Genomic DNA, 22,942 nt, shown 5'->3' with positions numbered 1-22,942 from the left:
AATGATGGAAAGAATGTCATGAAGATATTCTGAAGACTTTGACTCAGTCACCAGCTTGCTATGATATCCCAGACAAACCAGAGCCTTCTGGGCTTCAGTTTCCCAATCTAGAAAGTGAGAATTTTGAACTTGATGATCTTAAAAATGCCTGCTAGCTCAACACTATAAGGGTCTAATAAAAGAGTCAGGTACAGAAAGAGTCTGAAGGCATCTGATGCAAAGGTAAGCAAACAGGCATCTGACCATCGATTTGTGTTGTTTTTAATTCTCACCACTGGGGTTTCATGGCTCACCAAAATGAATTTTTATGCAATGATTACATTATATGTGTGTGGTATTCTCTATCTTCCTCCCTCCTCCCCTGCCTCTAATCAGCAGCACCATTTGCAGTACCCCTGAGATGATATATTGATGTTGTTCTTTGGGGTGTCTGTGCTTTCCTGAACTTTAAAGGGTAGATTTTGGCTACCCACCGGATTGAAATGCCTTGCACAATTTCGAGGGATAGATTTCTCTGGTTAAGTATTTACCTCTACAATAGAAAGGGCAAGTGATTTAAACAGGTAATATATATTTCCATGGTTAACATTCCCCGGCATGTTCCAGCTAATGCAAAATGCTGATGAGTTTCCAGTGATGTGGAATGAATTTCTGGGGAGAGGCTGAGGAATGACATCAGGTTTCATGAAGAAATCAACTAAAAAATGAAAGACCAATAGATGAAAACTTTTCTTCAATTTAGCATTGCAGTGGTCTTTGATGATCACTTAGTGCTCTGCTCATGCAAGAAAAGTAATATTCAGAAAGCAGGTTATTAGTATCATGAGGGAGATAAATCATTCTTGGAGGAGTCAAATATAAGGTAATTGCCTCCTTTTAAAGGTATGGAACTATCACTGCACCTCGTACTAATTATTATATAATTAATACATTTTGAAATAATTATTACTTACTGAAAAATTCAATTTTAAAATGAGATATTTTTTCTGTCACATAAGTATACTTTATCTTCCTTACACCAGCCAATAGGCTTATGGTAGAGATAATAATTCTTATGCATGCACCTTGAAGAGATTAGATATAAATATTTTAGTGCTCAAGGTCATCCTTATTGGGTTCAATATATTTCATAATTCCAAATATGAAGTAAATTATGGTCTCTCAATTTGGAAAAAAAAATTCAATATTCCCAGTGGCCAGAACAACACTGGTCAAAGCTCTTCAGTTTTCTTTTGCTTATCTCAATTTGATCACATTGATTTTGTGCAACTAAAATGCCTCCCCAAATAAGGGTTTAATGAAGCATAAAGAATGCTGTACAATATCCTCAACAGATATCATAATCATTACTCATAAGCAATATCAGACCCCTCAACTGAAAATTAGACTTTCAGATTTATCCCCTTTTCACAGACAAACCCATAATTTGTAACGTTGGCAAAACTTTCTAACTGATTAAAATTCAGACAATGTCATAAGCCATTGTGTTCTTTTGCACTCATCATTTAAATACCAGTAATAAGTTACTCACCTGGTAAAGGCTTAGGTTGGACAACGGTGAAAGTTGTAAGAGTAGTAAGATTCGTTCCTTTGTTGATTTCTGTCTTCTGTGAATTGGCAAGTTCTAAACTGTAAATAGTATTTGCTTGACTTATCCAGGCGAACCTACCACTATAATATTGAAGTACAGGATAAGAGAGTCTCATCAAATCAATGGATATGATCTTGGAAACTGAAGTCCTCATGCAGTACCTACAAAGACAGGTGCATGACATAAATCTCATCTTTGGCTGAATCACTTTAACACCCCTACTTATGCTTTCTGTGACTAGAAGTTTCAGAATTTGTGCCCCTGACATCTGACTGCCAAACCGAAGACATTCTTCAAATTGTACCTATTCTTAAATCTTGATTCTGTTCTTGCCTTAATTCTGACGCTGACACTTTTTCTTGACTTCACAATTAAGTCCTACTAACATTAATGCATAAATCTATCAGAATAAACACAAAGGAAAAATATTTGCTTTATTTTTGATAACTATTTGCTTTATTTTTTAAGGATTTCAGCATCTTTAGATATTTAAAGACCCTATAAATGAAAAGAAAAAGTCGCCTTGCATTAATTAAATAAAATAAGGAATATACGTAGGTAGGGACCTAAATTTTCCTGGTAAAGTTATTATTCAGATTCATAGTTAAGCAATTTATGTTGACTGTGGCCTTTTCTCATTTTTCATAAAGATGAACCACTAAGTAATTGAATTTATGTGTCATCAATAACCATCTGTACATTTATCCAAATTTATTGTAAAATAATTTTTAAGTAAATGGATTTGGTGATATTCATCAAAAACTACCTTCATTCACCTCATACCTAAGTACTGAAGCTAAATTTCTCCTCAGAGAAATTAATCCAGACACCATTTTTTTTTCATCTCAAATGAAAGAATTTTCCCATACCTTACTCAAGGGGGTCAGGTTGCTGAAGAAAGCAAAGGTCATGTAGAAAGACACCTGATTCTTGGACCCGAATTATTACAATTACTCAATACAAAATTACTAAGTAGCAATCTGGTCACTAGACTTCCTTAGATCTTTCTATTATCATTAAAATATCAATTTGTCTGAAGTGATAAATAAATGTTCAATGACCAAAACTGTGTAACATGATACACTAAATACATAATCGTGACATATCGGGGATAACAGGAAAGGGTCTAAAAGTTATATACATATATGCTTAAGTGTGGACATGCATATAGGTAGATATTCATACAATATATATCTGTTTCAATATCAAAAGAAAATTGGTATACTCAGATTCATAACATCAGTAGCATAGAACATTCCCAGTCATGAAGCTCCTTCTACCCATGGAAATGTGCAACATTTTTTTACTACTTACAGTCTTAGAAAGTTTCCTGGGGTTCTGATATGGTCACTGACTTTCTCAAGGTCACAGTACTGACATACATACTGACAGTATGTGACATAGGAAGTACCTGTTCCTAATTCTGAGGCTAACAAATCACTTTGCCCTGTAACCTTCTGTCTTTGTATATGTGTGCACATATACACACTTATATTATATATACCTACACAAACATTATTTTTTCTCACATATTTCTTCAGAGTACAATGTTTTTTACTAACCTGACAGCTTTAAGTCTTAGACAATCCATAAGAAAAATATTTAATATCATTACCTTTTCTTACATAGCTCAGCTTGATATATTTCAACTCCAAAGTTATCTTGGACCAACCAGTAAAACATCATGTGTTCAAAATCCACAGTCAAACCTGCAAACTGTAAGGGAAACATTTAACTAAAAAGGTCTTTGTACACATAATGACAAGTCCATTACAAATATCTTAGATGTACCATGAAATTCCCATGATTACCAAGACACTGATTATTTATAAGGCTTAAGGTTCCACAGCATCAGGACCCAGAAAAGATGTCATTACTTCCACAAATGGGCAACGGATGCATACTTTTCAAAGGTAATGACAACTTATAAAAGAGACTGTTAATAGCAGCTAGAATTAAAAGACATAAGTCTTTTAATGTTAAATGCAAATTCATTGCAATGTTTATGATTAATAAATAGTGATTCAGTAATTATGCTCTAATGACTGAACCTTCTGACTAAATTCAACCATACTAGAGACATAAAGGGTTATATTATTCACTTCATTGTTTGTCTTTAAACAAACAAATAGGCTATCTTCTTTTTTGAATACAAAAATTTGAATACTCACTATTACTTTTTTAATGACGCATATAGAGCTGTAATATAATCTTCTGTAATGTGGAACATTTATTTTATTAGAGTGTTATAGAACTATAAAAAGATAAATAGGAACAGGTGGGTGCAGTGATTTGATTGCTAGCCCTGTAGGGAGTCAAGAAGATTTGAATTCAAATTCATCCTCAGATACGTACTAGCTGTGTGACCCTGCACAAGTCACTTAACCCTATTTGTCTCAGTTTGCTCATTTTTAAAATGAGCTGGAGAAAGAAACAGCAAATCACTCTATTATCTTTGCCAAGGAAACCTCAAATGGAGTTACAAAGAACCAGACACAATTGAAATAACTGAACAACAACAAATAGATAAATATAGACCAAAATATCATTTTAAATGTCACCTGTCTATTTGAGACACTGGATTCTTCCATAACAATGGCTGGATAAAAGCCATTTAGGAGAGAACATTCAACAGTATGAATTGTTGTCCAGTAGACGTAGCCTTCCAGAGGATCCAGTTGTAAATCAATTATTCTTCCTGAAGCCATTATCAAATTTTCTGGAATCTCTGCATCCAACGGCATTAGCAATATCTACAAACAATCAGTGAAGTAAACAAAAGTTAATACTTCAGATTTTAAAAGAACAACAATTTCTATCACATTACTAGATTTCAACAAAAAAAAAAACTTAAAGTATTTGATAAGCCAGACATTTATTGTCAGCAATAAATACATCATCATGTTGCTTTAGACATAGCCTGATGAAGCCTTATTTCCTCCACCTTTGTAAATAAGAAAAAGAAGAGAATGAATGAAAATCAACATATTTCCTAAGTATTTAAGGTTTTAAACTCTTTAGTCTACATAAAATATTTAATCTCAAAGTTAATCCAATTCCCTCTTTCTTTGATTCATTTCTTCATTCCATTTTCAAGTTATGTCAGTCACATAATTTAAAGGAGAATCATAGGTACCATCTAATCTAAACCATATCCCCCCTGCATTTTGGGGTGGAGGCGAAAACAAAACAGCAGCAAACAGCAACAAAACAAATAAACAACCTTTCTCTTGTGAAGACAGAATGTGCAGATCAAAGGCTTCAAACCATGACCTGTTTTAATTTTTTCGAATTAGTTGAAAGAACTGCTCATGTTTAGCTTGGACAAGAGTTAAGGGAGGTGGGAGATATGCTAGCTGTCTTAAGGTATTTAAAAGTCTGCCAAATGGTGTAGATAATGGACTTGTCACATAGAATAGGGATTAAACAACATTTGCCCACAGAAGTCAAAACTGTGAACACTGGGTAGAAATAGAGAAGAGGCAACTGTTGGGTATGCAAAAGTAGAATGGGATTGCATAACTGGGTTATCATCTGCAGTGTTTGAGTAAATGATGTCCATTGTAGTTTTTTTTAATATGTTAGGAGCATTTATATGGGACAGTAACAAAATTAAAGATAGTGGTCACCATTTATCTTGGCTTTAAAAGATACAGGATTTTTCCACAGAGGAGAAAGTGAAAGGTAATGCCTCTTTATCCCCTTTCCTTTACAGACATACACACACACACACACACACACATACATGCCTACACATATATATGTATAAGTATATGTATACACGTGTGTACATATAGGTATGGATGTGTGTGTATATATATATGTATGTTTGTATACATAAATATATATTATATATAATATATAAAATAAAGTATATATATATTTATTTGTATATATACTTTATTTTCAGTTTTCAAATTCCCAAAAGAATTCTAATTCCAAATTTTCTACCTATATCTCTCCTCCTCCCCACCTCAGGACAATGTGCATCTCAACCAGCCCTTTCCCCAGTCTGCTCTCCCTTCTATCATTCTCCCTTCTCTCATCCCCCTTCCCTCTATTTTCCTTTAGGGCTAGATAGATTTCTGTACCTCATTGCCCGTATAACTTATTTTACAGTTGCATGCAAAAGCAATTTTTAACATTCACTTTTAAAGCTTTGAGTTCCATATTCTCTCCCTTTCTCCTTCTCCACCTACCCTTATTGATAAAGTAAGCAATTAGATATAGGTCATACATATGTAACCAGGCAAAACACTTCCATAACAGTCATGTTGCAAAAGACTAACCACATTTCCCTCTAGCTGTCCTACACTCCATTTATTCTACTCTCTCCCTTGACCTGCCCCCAACAATAGTGTTTGCTTCTGATTACCCCTTTCCCCAATCTATTCTCCCTTCTATTATCTTCTCTCTTGCATTCCCTTTCCTTCTGCTTTACTTCAGGATAAGGTAGACTTCCATACCCAATTGAATGTGTTATTCCCTCCTTAAGCCAAATCCAATTAGATTAAGGCTCATTTATTCCCTTTCACCTCTCCCCTCTTTCCCTCTATTGTAAAAGCTTTCTTGCCTCTTTCATGTGAGATGCTTTACTACACTCTACCTCTCCCTTTTTCTTTCTCCCAATACATTTCTCTCAACATTTAATTTTATTTTTTTAAGTATACTCCCTTTATGTTTAGCTCACCCTGTGCCCTGTGTGTATATATAAATATATATGTATGTGTGTCTGTGTCTCTGTGTTTATATGTATACACACATATAAACATACATATACTTACATATATCTGCACATATATAAAAATACATGCATACATGCACATACACATAAATGTACACATATTTCTTCTAACTACCTTAATACTGAGAAAGGTCTCATGAATTAAAGATATCATCTTTCTGTGTAGAAATGTAAACCGTTCAAGTTTAATGAGTCCCTTATGACTTCTCTTTCCTCTTTGCCTTTTCATGTTTCTCTTGATTTGAAAGACAAATTTTCTATTCAACTTTGGTCTTTTCAAGAAGAATGCTTGGAAGGAGTCTATTTCATTGAAATTCCATTTTTTCCTCTGAAGTATTATATTCAGTTTTGCTGGGTAGGTGATACTTGGTTTGAATCCCAGCTTCTTTTGACCTCTGGAATATCATATTCCAAGCCCTCTGATGCCTTAGGGTAAAAGTTGCCAAATTTTTGTGTTCCCAAAATACTTGATTTGTGTCTTTCTGGCTGCCTGCAATATTTTTTCCTTGACCTGAGACCTCTGGAATTTGACTACAATAGTCCTAGAAGTTTTCCTTTTGGAATCTCTTTCAGGAGATGGTCGGTGGAATTTTTCCATTTTGTTTTTACCCTCTAGTTCTAGAATATCAGGGCACTTTTCCTTGATAATTTCTTGAAAGATGTTGTCTAGGATTTTTTTTTTTGATCATGGTATCCAGGTACACAAATAATTTTTAAATTATCTCTGCTGGATCTATTCTCCTGGGCCAGTTGTTTATCTGGTGAAATATTTCACAGTCTTCTATTTTTTTCTTTCTTTTGGTTTTGTTTTATGATTTTTTGATTGCTCATAATATCATTAACTTCCATTTGTTCCATTCTAATTTTGGAGGAATTCTTTTCTTCAGTGAGTTTTTGGACCTCCTTTTCCATTTGGCCAATTCTTCTTTTTAAGATATTTTATTCCTCCTTGAATTTTTGGACGTCTTTTGCCATTTGGGTTAGTCTGTTTCTGAAGGTGTTATTTTCTTCAGCATTTTTTAGGTGTCCTTTAGCAAGCTGTTGACTTGTTTTTCACAATTTTCTTGCATCCCTCTCATTTCTCTTCCCAAATTTTCCTCTACTTCTCTTACTTGATTTTTAAAATTCTTTTTGAGCTCTTCCATGGACTGAGACCATCTCATATTTTTCTTGGAGACTCTGCATATAGAAGCCTTGACCTTGCTGCCTTCCTCTGGTTGTGTGCTTTGATCTTCGTCTGGTTGTGTGCTTTGATCTTCTTCATAAGAAAATACCTTTTCATCAAGAAAGTAATCTTCTATAGTCTTATTTTTCCCCCTTTTGCCCATTTTCCCAGCCAGTTACTTGACCTCTTAGCTCTTTGTTAAGTGAAGGGTAAACTGATCCAAGTTTCAAGACCTTTCTGCAGTTGCTTTCAGAGATATCTCTAGGGACCTGTAAATTCTCAGCTCCTCCAAAGTGCTGTGATCAAAGGATGTGTTTACTCCTCTCCTGGCCTGAACTCTCATCTGTAAACAACCACAAGCACTCTTTTCTGCCCTGGATCTGTGAATAGGATTCCCTCTTCACATCTGCCATCATTTCTGTCAAGCCAGCATGCTCCCTTGCACCAAGACCACCACCCAGAACTGCAACCTAGATGAGCCACTTGATTTCCCCACGGTCTGTAAGCTGAGAGCTCCAGAGTCAGCCACCACTGCAGCAGTGCTTGCTGCCACCTTCGGGCTAGGAGTAGGGCCAGACAACATTCCTCTTTCACCCAGGTGAGAGACCTTTCTCACTGATCTTTGAAGCTATCTTTGGTGTTTGTGGGTTGAGAAGCCTGGCAACTGTGGTGCAATGATTCAGCAACCTCAGACCTGCTCTAGTCCAGTCTGTGCCAAAGGGGCCTGTGCAGCCTACACTGAGCTGCTCTCTGCTCTGAACCTGGTGCAATAGATCCCCTCCTGTTGGCCTTCCAGATTGTTTTGGTCTAGAAATCTATTTCACTGTGTCATTTTGTGGCTTCTGCCAATCTAGAATTTGTTCAGAGTCATTTTTTACAGGTATTTTGAGGAGTTTGGGGAGAGAGCTCAGGAAGTTCCCTGCTTGTACTCCTCCATCTTAGCTCTGCCCTCATGAATCCTTTAAAAAAAAGTCTCCTCTTTGCATTTTAAAATAAAATTAAATAACTAACCCAGAAAAGAAACAAAATGGTTGGCTTTGAACAACATTGTCATCAAGAGACTGGAAGATATAAATAGGAAAACACAGAAGAGAGAAAAGAAAAGTGAATTCTGCACCACTGAAACTAGAAGACTCCACCATGAAGAACCACAAATGAAAGCTCAGCTCTTCCTCCCCCTAAAGCAGGATCTAACTGTAACCAAAGCAAACTTATCAAAGAGAACAACAGTTCATGGGAATGGGATGCAAATACAACCTGCTAAACCTATCTTTTAAAAAATTTAATCCTCTCAGTTACTGTCTCCTATTGGGAAGTCATATTAAAAAGAAATTCATCTTTGTGGTGCCAAGTATGCAAAACTCCTTCAAAAAAATGCAGGACAATGTTTTTCTGTGGCCTCTGATTAGTTCAGCTGACTCTGCAAGATCAAATTCTCTGAAAATTAATTCTCCAATACAATAAAATACTGTAAATGGAAAACAAATCCCCAAGTCCGTTCCATCACTAAACATTATTTTAATGATTCATCTGTTTGCTGTTTAAACTTCTACTGCAACGTCCCCAGTTCCTTAGTGGTAAGAGCCTATGGATGCCTACCTTTGACTTCCCTTTAGATGAAGCTACCCTATTTTACACATGCTCCTTTTATTTTCTCTTCTATACCTAATCTTGGCAGGATTTAAATACATTTTCAATACATTTTCTATAGCTAAGAGATGATAAATTTTTTTACTTGTATCCTCTTTTTTATGACACTTTTTCTTGTTTTAATGAACAGGCTTTTTCCCAATGAGTTTTTGACTACAATATAACAAACTAAAACAGATTGAGAAAACACTGTCACAGGATGAAGTAGCTCAGAGGTAAGAGCAGTAGCAGAAAGTGATAAAGTCAGGAGATATCTGAAGCAAGGCTTATAGACTCTCATGGACAGTGTGAGAATAATTTTGATACCCCCTCCATCAGGATTTACTCAGTTCATTGTTATTTATGGGTATCACTGATTGTCTATAAGATAAATAGGATATAATTAAGTTTAATTGTTAGATTAGGAATTATGTAATTGGAATTAATTAACCTACTATGTATTAATGTTAATATTCATGTCTTGACAATTATATTGTTTTTACATGATTTATAAGATCGATTTATACTATAGACGTTTATAGTTTGTTATTTAGACCTGCATTAACCTGTATTAGGAAGACAGTTAGAAATTTGTTGTATTACCTCCCTCATCCTCCACTCCTACGAATATACTCTAAGAGCTGTTGTATTCCAGAAAACTAATTTCCTCATTTTCTATGTTCTTCTGCATCTAATGTCTGTAACATGCTTACAAGCCCCAGACCCCAACTGACTAAACACTGATTAAACATTCATGACTGATGACATATGGAGAGCCAGACTACTCAGCTTTCATGATTAATGGACACTCCCCTTAGGCAACCATAAGACCCCTCCGCTTTTGGTTGAACAATTGAAGAATTGTACCCCCTCAATTCATTTCTGATATCCTCTCAATTGCTTCTTAAAAAATCAACTCCTGGGGACAGGAAGATCCTTGACTTTAGAGGAGAGTCTTGCATCTAATTACCTAGGGGCCAACATTTCCCCACTGGATTGACAAGTGCTCAGAGCTCTAATCTTATTGTAGATTGAATTTTTGTGGACCACTGCTTCATGGTGTCTGAGGTGGTAGTGGAATGTGACAGGTCACAAGTGAAACTATTCAGAGGGCAGTGTCCTAATGTTAGCACATATACACCAGTTACAACCTTGGTGGGTCAGTATATTTTGAACTCAGAATCTATACATCAACACAATTGCTTCCAGTTAAGAATTCTTGGTTGGCAAGAATTGGTTGGTGATAAAGACCCTCAATTAATCTTTTAGTTTTTTTTTTTTTTAAATTCCATTGTAGATCTGGTAGATATATGGAGAGATTTCAAGTGGTAAAGACATCAGTTTCTATTACCATTACAATTTCTCTTTTCAACTCTGATTTTATTAGATCTACAAGACACTTCATATCATAAAAAGACCTCCTACTGAAAGATCAAAAGCTCATTCACTTGTTTCTAACTAATTAAATTCAAAAGAATAAATTCTATTTATGAAAGTGAGAGCAAATGAGTCTCTAAGAATCATCCCAGAATAAAATTAGCTAGAGTTTTCCTAGAAAGTTGCAGAAGCTCCAGAACCATAGTGCCTCATTATGTGGACCTTTTCACTAGGACAACCTTCCTGGCTACATGAAGGTCCAATGCTCCAAAGATTTCTTGCTAAAATGGAAAAGAACTTTTACAACCAGTGCCTCTCATAAAGATCTCATTTCTAAAATATATAGAGAACTGAATTGAATTTATAAGAATACAAGTCATTCTCCAATTAATAACTGGTCAAAGAATATGAACAGGCAGTTTTCAGATGAAGAAATTAAAACTATCTATAGTCATATGAAAAAATGATCTAAATCACTATTGAATAGAGAAATGCAAATCAAAGTAACTCTGAGGTACCACATCACATCTTTCAGATTGGCCAACATGACAAAACAGGAAAATTATAAATGCTGGAGAAGACATGGTAAAATTGAAACACTAATATGTTGTTGGTAGAGTTGTGAATTGATCCAACAATTCTGGAGAGCAATTTGGAACTGTACCCAAAGTGCTATAAAGCTGGAAATATCTTTTGACCCAGAAATACCACTTCTAAGTCTGTATCCCAAAGAGATCATACAAATTGAAAAAGGATCCACATGTACAACAATATTTATACCAGCTCTTTTTGTGGTGACAAAGAATTGGAAATTGAGAGGATGCCCATCAGTTAAGGAATAAGTGTGGAATAAATTGTGGTATATGGATATAATGGAATATTATTGAAAAATAAGAAATGGTGAGCAGACAGACTTTTTTCAGTTTTTTATTATTATTATTATTTTATTTGCTTTCAGTGTTCTACAATCACTTCCATATATCTTAGATTTCTTCCCCTCCCTCCCCCCTTGCTCCCTAGAGCAGACAGACTTAAGAAAAACCTGGAAAGACTCATGTGAACTAATACTGAGTGGAGTGAATGGAACCAGGAGAACATCATACACATTAATGTCCACATTGTGCCATGACTAACTTGGACAGACTTATCTCTTCCTAGAAATGCAAGGATCTAAGACCCTCCAAAAGACTCATGACAGAAAAGCTTATCATTTGCTTTCCCCCTCTCTCCCTCTCTCCCCCTCTCTGTCTCTCTCCCTCTCTCTTTCTCTCTTCCTCCCTCTCTCTCTTTCTTACTCTCTCTCTTCCTCTGTTTCTTCTTTCTCATGGTTTCTCCCATTGGTTCTAATTCTTCTTTACAGATTACATGCCATCTTGGAGTGGAGGGAGGGGAGAGATAAAGAGGAAATTTGGAACTCATAATCTTATGGAAGTGAATGTTGAAAACCAAAAATAAATAAACAAAAAATGAACTTGTTGCTTTGATATGACTCTGTTCCAGTGGTTTCTTGAGCCTCTTACAATCCTTAGTAAAGGCCAGTGCCTGAGTGCTATAGCAGTTAAAAGGAGAGATGGTTCATAGCTGATTCTCTTCCTTCAAGGTGCTGTCATGTAATTCTGAGACTTCCCATGAGGAAATGGGAAGTATTTTACCTGTCACCCCACCTACCATGAAGCTGTAAACACATGGCATCCATGTAAAGCATAAATCATGTCTAGGCAAGATTGAGTTGGAGCTTTAAGAAGTCTCTTTTGTATTTATTCTTTCCTGTCTTTAGAACAAGAAGTATCTATTCCTAGCCTTAGAGGCAACTTTCTAAATTTGAGTGGCCCAAGGATCTTGGGTCACTTTCTTATCAGACCTTCCTGGGAGCAAGGTAAGAAGTTCTTGACCTAACTTAGAAAAACTTGTGCAAGGAACGTTTTGGATAGTGCAGAGCCAAGATGAAGTATAAAATGACTAATTCTACAGACCTGCAAAATGCTTTGTGTTCTAATTAGGTTGCAGTATTGACTTTCCAAGAGAGTATAATAGCAAGTATAAATTAAGCTATTGAAGAGTATTCTGCACAGTGTTCAGTCAATATACGCTCTGATTCCATTGTTTCCATTAAAACTTCTTTTGTCTTCATGAAAAAAATTTGTTCTAGACCTAATCTATATCTATATGTTTCCTCCTCTGCAGAGACTGAACTGTGAGCCAAATTTTAAGCAATTTGTTTGGGGGTTTAATGAGTTAAAGAATATGAGAAAATATAAAACAGAATACAAGAAAAGGAACTTCATTCTATCTCATTACAGGTCAGGTAACCCCATAGCTGAACTTGGTAGGAACCACTTATCTGAGTTCAGAAGACAGGGGCTCCCTTAGTGGAGAAGTATGTAGATGTTGTTTCCCAACCCTTTATGTGTGTATGTGTGTGTGTGTACACACACACATGCATAATACACACACACACACACATAGACACACACATTTTAAAACATACATATATTACACACCTGCATAGATACTCATGTACACATACAATATGGTATATGTGTGATACACATATATGTATATATCACATATATATATATATATATATATATGTGAATACAGAGCCCAGCTTCTCTAATATGACAGTCTAACACTATTGATATGTGCCAAAGGATACTTCCCTTTGCTAAATTTCTATCTTGCCTTTCAATTTCCTTAAGCAACATAACCCTTATATAATGTAAGTATAAATGTAGATGGCAGGGTTTAAAAACAGATTATGAATGCCTGCAAGTCCAGTTCTCTTTTTGCTGTACCTGACGGCTTCTCCTGGTAAAATTAGGAAAGAGATTATAAAAATAGATGGTTTTTGATCACTGTTCATTTCTTTAGAAAGACAGCTTTGTCTTTCCTAAAAGAAACCTAATATGACAAAAGGAAAACCAGAGAAGAAAAGACCTTAGTTCTAGCACTATTTCTGACAATAATGGGGTCCATGATTTTTTTAAGTCATTTTACATAAATGAAGTCTCCATTTTAACACCAGTAAAATGAAAGGATTATACTAGTGGCTAGGGCCCTCAGCTCTATAGTTAAATGCATATACATGTATGACTATATATAATAGTTAATGATCACTAAGTGCCTAGATTCATTCATTAAAAATTGTGCTATGGGAAACTAATTTTAGCTCCATTTTGAAAGAGGAGTTCTATTGACACTTGAGTTTATCTAGACGTTTGATAGTATCTTTATGTTATCCTTTAAATGATCCAAAAAATGCCCTTGAAGATCATGAAATCATATATCATGAGAGCTATCAGGTACGTTAGTTCGAACTGAATTTGACAGATGGAACAATTGGGGCCTTGAGGAACTGGGAGACTTGCTTAAGTTCACATGGGTAAAGTAGGGGGATTTATAGGGAACTGAATGAGTTTCTAGGGAGTATTGATTAGGTGGTTATTGTTAACTTAGAAGTCTTTAACAATGTTTAGCTTTATTTAAGTATAATAGAGCTATAGTAGAGAGGTCAGGAGTTCTGGTTTCGCTACTCACTTCTGACACTTAGTAGAAGCTAGGTAATGGGACAAAGTCTTCTTTTGGCTCCGTTTTTTTTCATAAAAAAGTTTTTCTAAATGTCATATAGCTTTTATGAATAAAATACTCAAATTTTAAAGAACAATATAATTATGAACTATTATACCTGGTATAACATCAGTTTCTAACTTTGTTCTTGTTCTGTTGAATAATAACAGCATTTTTATAACAGTTTAAGGTTTGCAATGCACTTTACCAATATTATCTCAATTTACCCTCACAACAAACCTGGATAAGATAACAAGATGAAAAAATTCTGATGCAATTCAACATGTTGCCTGCCAAACAAACTGTCACTAGAAGTGTTCAAGCAAGTGAACGTCTGAAAGGAGTATTATAAACAGGACTTGTGTATTTGGAAGGATTTGGGCCTATATGACCTCTAATTTCCCTTCAAATTTCAAGACATTATAATTCTATAAGTTTAATTTTATCAAGTGTATTTTCAGATATCTTTTAGGGGTTCATTATCATGTGCCTCACCTTAGAGGCAGGCAAAATCCTATATTAACGGGTTATTAAAACATGTCCCATGGTGTCTTCAAACCACATCTTTTTGACTTTCATTTAATTGAAAAATAAAGGCTACTTTTTATACTTACTGAACATGCTTTCTATCATAAAGAGATGAGTAAAAGTCAGATTATTCACATCTTCCTTTAAATGTTCAGCATCAATTAAACTCTCTCATACCACCTGGCCACCTGCTCCCGAGGTTTTAATTCTAGACATCCATTTCATTTACATAATATTTTTGCTTTGAGAACAGTTTCTGGTAATATTTTTACATTTAGATGGGCTCAAAGGGCATTACAATTTTAAATGGATTTATAATCTAGCCATAAGAAAACTAGTGTTTCATCTTTCCTTGTTCATGCAATATTTAGAAAAGGGTAACCTTTATTTTGAATAATGCAGTTTATATTCTATTTTAAAAAAAAGATTTTTGTTAGAAACTGTGAGTTTCTCAAGTGTGACCATACTAGGGATGTATTAGATACTTTGCAATAATATTTTATGGACTATTAGCTGCTTTCACCATTCTACTAGCAGGTTTAGATTATTAAAATATTTATAATGATTTTTTTTTAATTTAAGAGAATGGGAACAAAGACCACAATGGTTTAAAAAAAAAGAACTACTGAAGATTGTTTGTTTTACATATAAATAGCTATGAAATAATTTTTACTGTCCCTCAGAGAATTCTGCTGTGATGAAAGGAGAAATAACCAAACTGAGAACAAAAATAAAATGGGTATGGAGAGGAGGGGGGTTTGTTTTGTCAACAGACAAAAGCCATCTATCATAAGATAAATAAAAATTTTTGAATATCTACATTTATTAATGTAATGCTAAAATATCACTTTTTCTTTCTTTCTTTTTTTTTTTTTTTTTGGAATAGGGAAAGGGAGAAAAGTTGGAGGGAATCTGACATGTATTGCAATGACTCGGCCCTACAAACAGTAAGAGGCATGACTGAAATGGTTCTAGTTGAACGAGATCTAATTTGACGCTCTAGAGGCAATCTACCAAGTCATATCTAAGTGAATTTTGCAGGGACAATAATTCAACATGGTTGCATTTTTCAACACAGGAGAATCTGATCTATGTTACAGGCAAGTAGAGCAAAAAGCTTAACACACTTGCCAAGTCATTGATTTATGCAAATCTTGAAGTGGCAGGCGGGGTAAGGAATCTTGATTATATGGCAAATCGGGTAAAAGTAGAAAAAAGAAAGTCTAAGAAAAAATGGAGTGAATCCATATTAAAAGAATGGTACCTCATAAGAGTTCCTTTTTGTATGTTTGAAAGGGTAGTTTGGAAATTTGGTCACAATATTGTCAAAAGAGTGCCATTTCATCTCAGGATTTAGAAATCCAAATTACATCCTATCAATAGGTTAGGGTCAATCTAGGATCAAATCGTGTGGAATAGAAGTAGAAGAAACCAAACATCCCTTATAGTTCTCTAGAACCCATATCACCACTCATTTAAGCGAGTTACTAAATCTCTCAGAATTGATTTCTTTGTGTATAGAATAAAATAATCTCGCTCACCCTGCAGAGGGTTGCTGTGAGGATCAAATGTAAGAGTGTATGGGAAAATGCTTTGTAAACTGAAAAGCATTACAGAAATATTTTCAGAGGGTGTTCATAGCTTTTTGAATTAGAGAAGGCATAAGGTGGCTGTAGAGAGTCAGCTGCGAGTGTCTGTCAAGGTGACCCGAATACAAGGTCCGCTTCTTTTCTCTTCTTTTCACATTGTGAGGTGTGCCCTAAGCAAATCGCTGTGTTTCCCCAGTAATTCTATAAGACTATGAACTGCAGAATAAATACTGATCTGCTTTGGGAGGTAGTTTCCTCACTGGGATTTCCTTACAGAGATGAAATCACAGGGCTGAACTAAAACACACACAGCAACTACAACAACCAATTTGGCATTACAAAGTAAGTGAATATGTTTATAATCCTGTAAATAGTATTTCTCCTATTTTACAGAGAGACAGTGTGGTTTAGAGAATGGAGGACCTTGGAGTCGGACAAAACTTGCTTCTCTAAACATGTGTGCATGTGCGCACACACACACACATACATGCACACAATGTGTGACTGTGGGAAAGTCATTGGACCTTTTACTAATCTCAGAAAATTCTCTTAGATTACAAGGATCATGTTGGTCTTTATCTGTCAAAACCACTGGTAGTTGTTTAAATTATTGAAATCACAGATTGAAACAAAAGATCAAGTATAAACTAATGCTTATTAAATATTAATCAAATAAGAAATTAATGTTCAAGAAAGTTAAGGGGCTGAATCTGAGTTGAGCTTACATTTTCAAACTCCAAAATGTATAGCTTTCTTCATTACACTATGATCATCATGAAAATTTTTGGTGGAAACAATCACCTATGCTCCCTAGCTCTTGTAGAGCTTCATATTAAACTGGAAAGATTTGTTGTTGTCCAGTTATTTCAGAGGAGTTCCTCTCTTTGAGATTCCCTTTGGAGGTTTTTTTGTTTGGTTTTCTGGCAAAGATATTGGAATGGTTTGCCATTTGTGTCTCCAGCTCATTTTACAGAAACTGAAGCAAGCATGGTTAAGTGACTTGCTCAGTGCTGCACAGCTAGTAAGTGTCTGAGGTGAGCTTCCAGCACTCTATCCACTGAGCTCTTAGAATGCAATAACAGCTAGCAATATAATGTATGCATATATATATATATATAAATATATATATATATATATATATATATATATATATATATATATATATACACACATTTCCATATAACATACAGATCATCTCACTTTCTTTACATCATAATTCTTGGGAGGTAGGCACTATTATTATTCCTATTTAAAGTTGAGGAAATGAAGGCAGAGGTTAAGTGACTTGCCCAGGTCACACACTAATAAATGCCTGAAGCTAGAACTTCGGCCTTCCTTACTCTAGATCCGGGGCTCTATCAACTGTATTACTTAATCCAAGGCAATTTGGCAAGAACTAAAAATTATCAAATGAGATTTTCTATCTGTATTTGCACCTATTTCTAATTAGTTCTAATTAGTATTTCTAATATAGATAAAGACAAATAGTTATAAAGTTGTCGGCAAATCATAAAGTACTGTGTAAAATGTTAGCTATCATTCTTATCATTAGTAATTTAGAAAAGTGAACATATTTAGCTCAATGGACAAGGAGATTAGACTGTGATGGATCTGATTTCTCATTATCTTCAAAATGTTCTTCATAAAGCCTTTTTCTTTCAATTTTTCAATATAAGTATTCCTTATCCCTTCTAATTTCATTCCTAAGAAATGTGCCTAGAAAAAAAATTCAATGAAGTTAGACAGAGAAGAAAATAATAATATGAAACAAAATATACAAATTAGCATTTTTCTACATACCCAATTTCCTTTTTTCTCAGACCGATATAATGTATTGCTAATCCAGTCAATGGCAAGTGCTTGAGCATGCTGAACAGTTTTCATTCTCTGTGTTTTGAAATCTGGGTCATTCAAATATGTCACATACACATTACCAAACTGAATTTGCCCAGTAGAGGGAGCCATTATCAATGTAGTCTAAATCTGAAATTAAAAACAGCAACTATCACTGAGATGCTTAGAAGAGTTGGAAAAGTCCTCAGAATCTACAATCAAGTAATCAGTATTGTGTTACTACACTAATTAAGAGGAAAACATTTAAAAACATTTAAAATGAGCCATTTTACTTATTTCAAAATTCAAAAAGAACCCTTAATTTCAGATAGGTTTTATATGAAATGCACATATTGTAAATTGTGTGACTTTCTAAAGCTGTTCTTTAGATTTTAATTTGTGTCTATTAAATAAAACCATCAACATACAAAATAAATTAAATCTAAGACTCTTTTTCTCTTAATGTACTTGTAATTTATGGTCGGTTTATATAACTTCTTTGTTTAAATGTGATCAAATAAACAGATTTTCATGTACCCTGGTAAATTCCATTTTCCTAAGAAAACCTAGACCCTTTTCCACATCACTTAAAAAAGCATCCTGAGAGCTGTCTTTTTTCTGGAATAAATTTTGTCACATTATTGGTTTTTATATTTTTTGAATTAAAAGAAGCTTTTGATATTAATACTTGTATAATAGTCATAAAATTAATATGTTTCAATTTTGGTAGTATTAATCTTTTTAGCATTACTAAAAACACATTTCCTTCATTTTGACATATATAATAAATTACTATGATATAATATACTTACCAGCTATATTGTTTATTTGGAGTAAAATAACATCATAATGAAAATTTTCCAAGGACATATTCCAAAAACCCAGATTGCTTCCAATAACAACATAAAAATGATCTATAGAAGGAAAAATGAAGTATAATATATACTTTTAAATATGGTTCTTCAAAACTGCATACTCCACAAAGGAATCAAAAATTTTAAAGTAATTGCAATTGGCATGATACTAATGTTATAATTACATATTTTATCTGACCTACTTTTAGGATATAAATCAGTCTATGCTAGCTATGTATCTTCCTCAGAATTCTTTTCACATAGTAAATACATAATCAATGGTTGATGAAATGATTAATTGAATACAGAGGACCAGGCAGAGTGAGTTCTAAACTTAATAGCAGCTAAAGATGAAATTACATTCTAAAACTATATGACAGAATCAAGCGCTACAGCAACTACCAAGAAATGCTATAAACTGGTATGGATCCTGGAAGTGGTCCCTAAAGCATACACTGATTGAGTATTGTCTTTGCATCCAAATTGTAGGAAATTCCTCTGGACTACACTATATGCAACTCTTGAGACCTCGGGACCTATAGAGTTACCGAATTACTGTGAATTTTAAATGGAGACTCTAGCTCAGGTTGTACTCTTCAGGTTAGCTATTAAGTGAAAAAAAAAAAAAACATCCTTGATGAAAGACTTTTAAAACATTCAAACATTAATGTCAGCATCTTACTGCAAAAGTTAAAGTGTAGACACATTAATCAATCAACCAGCCAATCAACAAGCATTTATTAAATACCTATGGTATCTCAGAGACACCTCTTCTTTCTGTTCAGAATCAATAATCAAACTTTTCTCTTAGAGTGAACTTTGGAAAAGGCTTCATTGGGTATTTGTTGGGCTATATACATACATACATACATACATACATACATACATACATACATACACACACATATATATAGTGTATGAAAATGCACTACATCAATAAATTTATTTTTAAATATAAAAATATATTTTTAAGGATAAACATAAAGATATATTTTAATATGAATATTTGGGAACATCTATGTGCTAATTGTTTTAATTTTTAATTTCACAAGAACTCTTAGAAAGAGAGAGAATATAGTAGTAAGAACTAATTATCAGAACAAAATCTTTCAAAAGGTCGCAAATCTTCTTTAATGTTGAAATGGCTTTCTACTCCATTCCAGTCCAAACTTGAACATATAAGTGGAGTATGGTTAGGGATAATGCCTTCTCTTTTATCTAAAAAACAATATTTTTAGTTTTCAATGTTCACTTACATAAGATTTTGAATTCCAAAATTTTCTCCCCATCTCACCCCTCTTCACCACCCCAGGATAGTGTGCACTCCAACAAACCCTTTCTCCAATCTGCTCTCCCTTCCATCAACCTCTTTCTACCATCCCCTTTTCCTCTATTTTCCTAGAGGGCAAGATTTCTATACCCCATTGCCTGTACAACTTATTTCACAGCTTCATGCAAAAACAATTTTAACATTAATTTTTAAAGCTTTGATTTCAACATTCTCTCCCATCCTCCTTCCCCACAAACCCTCATTGAGAAAGCAACCAATTCAATATAGATCATACATGTGTAGCCATGCAAAACACTTCAATAACAGTCATGTTGCTAAAGACTAACTACATTTCCCTCTATCTTGTCCTGTCCTCCATTTATTCCATTCTCTCCCTTGACTTGTCCCCTCTCAACAATGTTTGCTTGGAATTACCTCTTTCCCCAATCTGATGTCCCTTCTATTACCCTTCCCTTCCCATCCCTTTCCCCTACCTTCCTACAGTATAAGATAAATTTCCATACCCAATTGAATGTGTGTTATTTTCTACTTAACCCAAATTCAATGAGATTAAGGCTCACTTATTCCCTCTCACTTACCCCTTCTTCCCCTCCATTGAAAAAGCTTTCTCTTGTCTCTTTTATGAGAGATGATTTACTACATTCTACCTCTCCCTTTCTCTTTCTCCCAATACATTCTTCTCAAGACTAAATTTTATTTTTTAGATATCCTCCCCTCATAATCAGCTCACTCTGTGCCCTCTATGTGTATACACACATACATGCATACATACATATATATTACACACATATATATATGCACATACATTATATATTATATGCATATATATACAAACATACACACACATATACACATATTATAGATTCTCTCTAACTACCCTAATACAGAGAAAGATCGCACGAGTTACAAATAGCTTTCCATGTCAGAATGTAAACAGTTCAACCTTAATGAATCCCTTATGGATTCTCTTTCCTGTTTACCTTTTCATGTTTCTCTTGATTCTTGTATTTGAAAAACAAATTTTCTCTTCAGCTCTGGTTTTTTTCAAACAAGAAAGCTTGAAAGTCCTCTTTCATTAACATTCCACTTTTGTTTCCCCTGAAGTATTATACTCAATTTTGCTGGGTAGGTGATTCTTGATGTGAACCCTTGTTCCTTTGACCTCTGAAATATCATATTTTAAGCTGTGCAACCCCCTAGTGTAGAAGCTGCTAAATTTTGTGCCATCCTGATTGTGTTTTTCTACAATACTTGAATTGTTTCTTTCTGGGTGCTTGTAATATTTTCTCCTTGACCTGGGACCTCTGAAATTTGGCTACAATATTCTTAGGAGTTTTCCTTTTGGGATCTCTTTCAGAAAGTGATTGGTGTATTCTTTCAATTTCTATTTTGCCCTCTGATTCTAGACTATCAGGGCAGTTTTTCTTGATAATTTCTTGAAAGATGATGTCTAGGCTCCTTTTTTAACATGGTTTTCAGGTAGACCAATAATTGTTAAATTATCTCTCCTAAATGTATTTTCTGGGTTACTTGTTTTTCCAATGAGATATTTCACATTGCCTTCTATTTTTTCATTCTTTTGGTTTTGTTTTAAAATTTCTTGATTGCTCATAAAGTCATTAGCTTCCATTTGCTCCACTCTAATTTTGAAGGAATTCTTGCCTTCAGTGAGCTTTTGGACCCCCTATTCCATTTGGTCAATTCTGCTTTTTAAGGCATTCTTCTCATCATTGGCTTTTTGGACCCCTTTTACCATTTGGGTTAGTCTATTTTTAAAGGTGTTATTTTCTTCAGTATTTTTTGAGTCTCCTTTTGCAAGTTCTTGACTCATTTTTCATGATTTTCTTGCATCATTCTCACTTCCCTTCCCAATATTTCCTCTACTTCTCTTTCTTGATTTTCAAAATCCTTTTTGAGCTCTTCCATGACCTGATACAATTTCATGCTTTTTGGAACGTTTGAATATAGGAGCCTTGACCTTGTATCTTCCTTCAGTTTTATGCTTTGATATTCCTCCTGTTTTGTGCTTGAGCTTCTTTGTCATAAGAAAATACCTTTTTACCAAGAAAGTAAACTTCTATTGTCTTATTTTTCCCATTTTGATCATTTTTCCAGCCAATTGCTTCACTTTTGACCTCACTGTTAAGTGGAGGATGTAGTGTCTCAAGTTTCCAAAGTTCTGTGCAGCTCTTTTCAGAGATATCTCTAGGGACCTGTAAAGTCTCAGTTCCTCCAAAGTGGTATGATAGAAGGAGAGCTGTTTGCTCCTCTCCTGGCCTGAGCTCTGACCTTTGAGCAGCCACAAGCCCTCTTTTCTGCCCTGGACCTGAAAGAAGGATTCCCTCTCCACATCTATTACAAGTTCTGCCATGTCAGTCCTTCTTCTTGTCCTGGAACTGCCACCCACAACTGCAACCCAGATCAGTCACTCTGTTTCCCCACTGTCTGTAGGTCAAGAGCTCTAGAAGCAGCCACATCTGCAACAGTGACTGCGCTGCCCTGAGGTTGGTGCTGGTCCTGGACCATGTTCCTCTCTCACTCAGGTGAGAGAGCCTTCCCATTGAGCTATGAAGCTATATTTGGTGTTTGTGGGTTGAGAAGTCTGAAACAGCTACAGCTGACAGTGATTCAGTGCCTGAGGCTGCTTCAGTCTTGTCTGTGCCACCATGGCCTATGTTAGGCTATGCTTAGCTTTGAGTCTGGTGCAATGGACCCTTCCTGTCAGCCTTCCAGATTGGCTTGGGCTGCAAATCTGTTTCACTCTGTCATTTTGT

At 34.8% G+C, this 22,942-nt stretch overlaps 1 protein-coding gene across 1 annotated transcript in view; it reads right to left on the bottom strand.

Moving 5' to 3' along the window:
- Positions 1–22,942, bottom strand: part of LOC140511128 (proto-oncogene tyrosine-protein kinase ROS-like) — a 31,925-nt gene that overhangs the window by 6,328 nt on the left and 2,655 nt on the right. The window contains exons 2-6 of the mRNA XM_072620117.1: positions 18,836–18,937; positions 17,991–18,173; positions 4,153–4,344; positions 3,207–3,307; positions 1,532–1,752 (exon numbers count right to left, since the gene is read on the bottom strand). Coding sequence (XP_072476218.1) covers positions 1,532–1,752; positions 3,207–3,307; positions 4,153–4,344; positions 17,991–18,155 — 679 coding nt within the window. The 5' untranslated portion in view covers positions 18,156–18,173; positions 18,836–18,937. The remainder of the gene's footprint in view (positions 1–1,531; positions 1,753–3,206; positions 3,308–4,152; positions 4,345–17,990; positions 18,174–18,835; positions 18,938–22,942) is intronic.

Source organism: Notamacropus eugenii, chromosome 6 (assembly GCF_028372415.1).
Source record: "Notamacropus eugenii isolate mMacEug1 chromosome 6, mMacEug1.pri_v2, whole genome shotgun sequence".
In the NCBI taxonomy this organism is placed as follows: Eukaryota; Metazoa; Chordata; class Mammalia; order Diprotodontia; family Macropodidae; genus Notamacropus; species Notamacropus eugenii.
The sequence above is the reverse complement of the archived record's forward strand: the minus strand, read 5'-3'. Positions and strand labels throughout refer to the sequence as shown.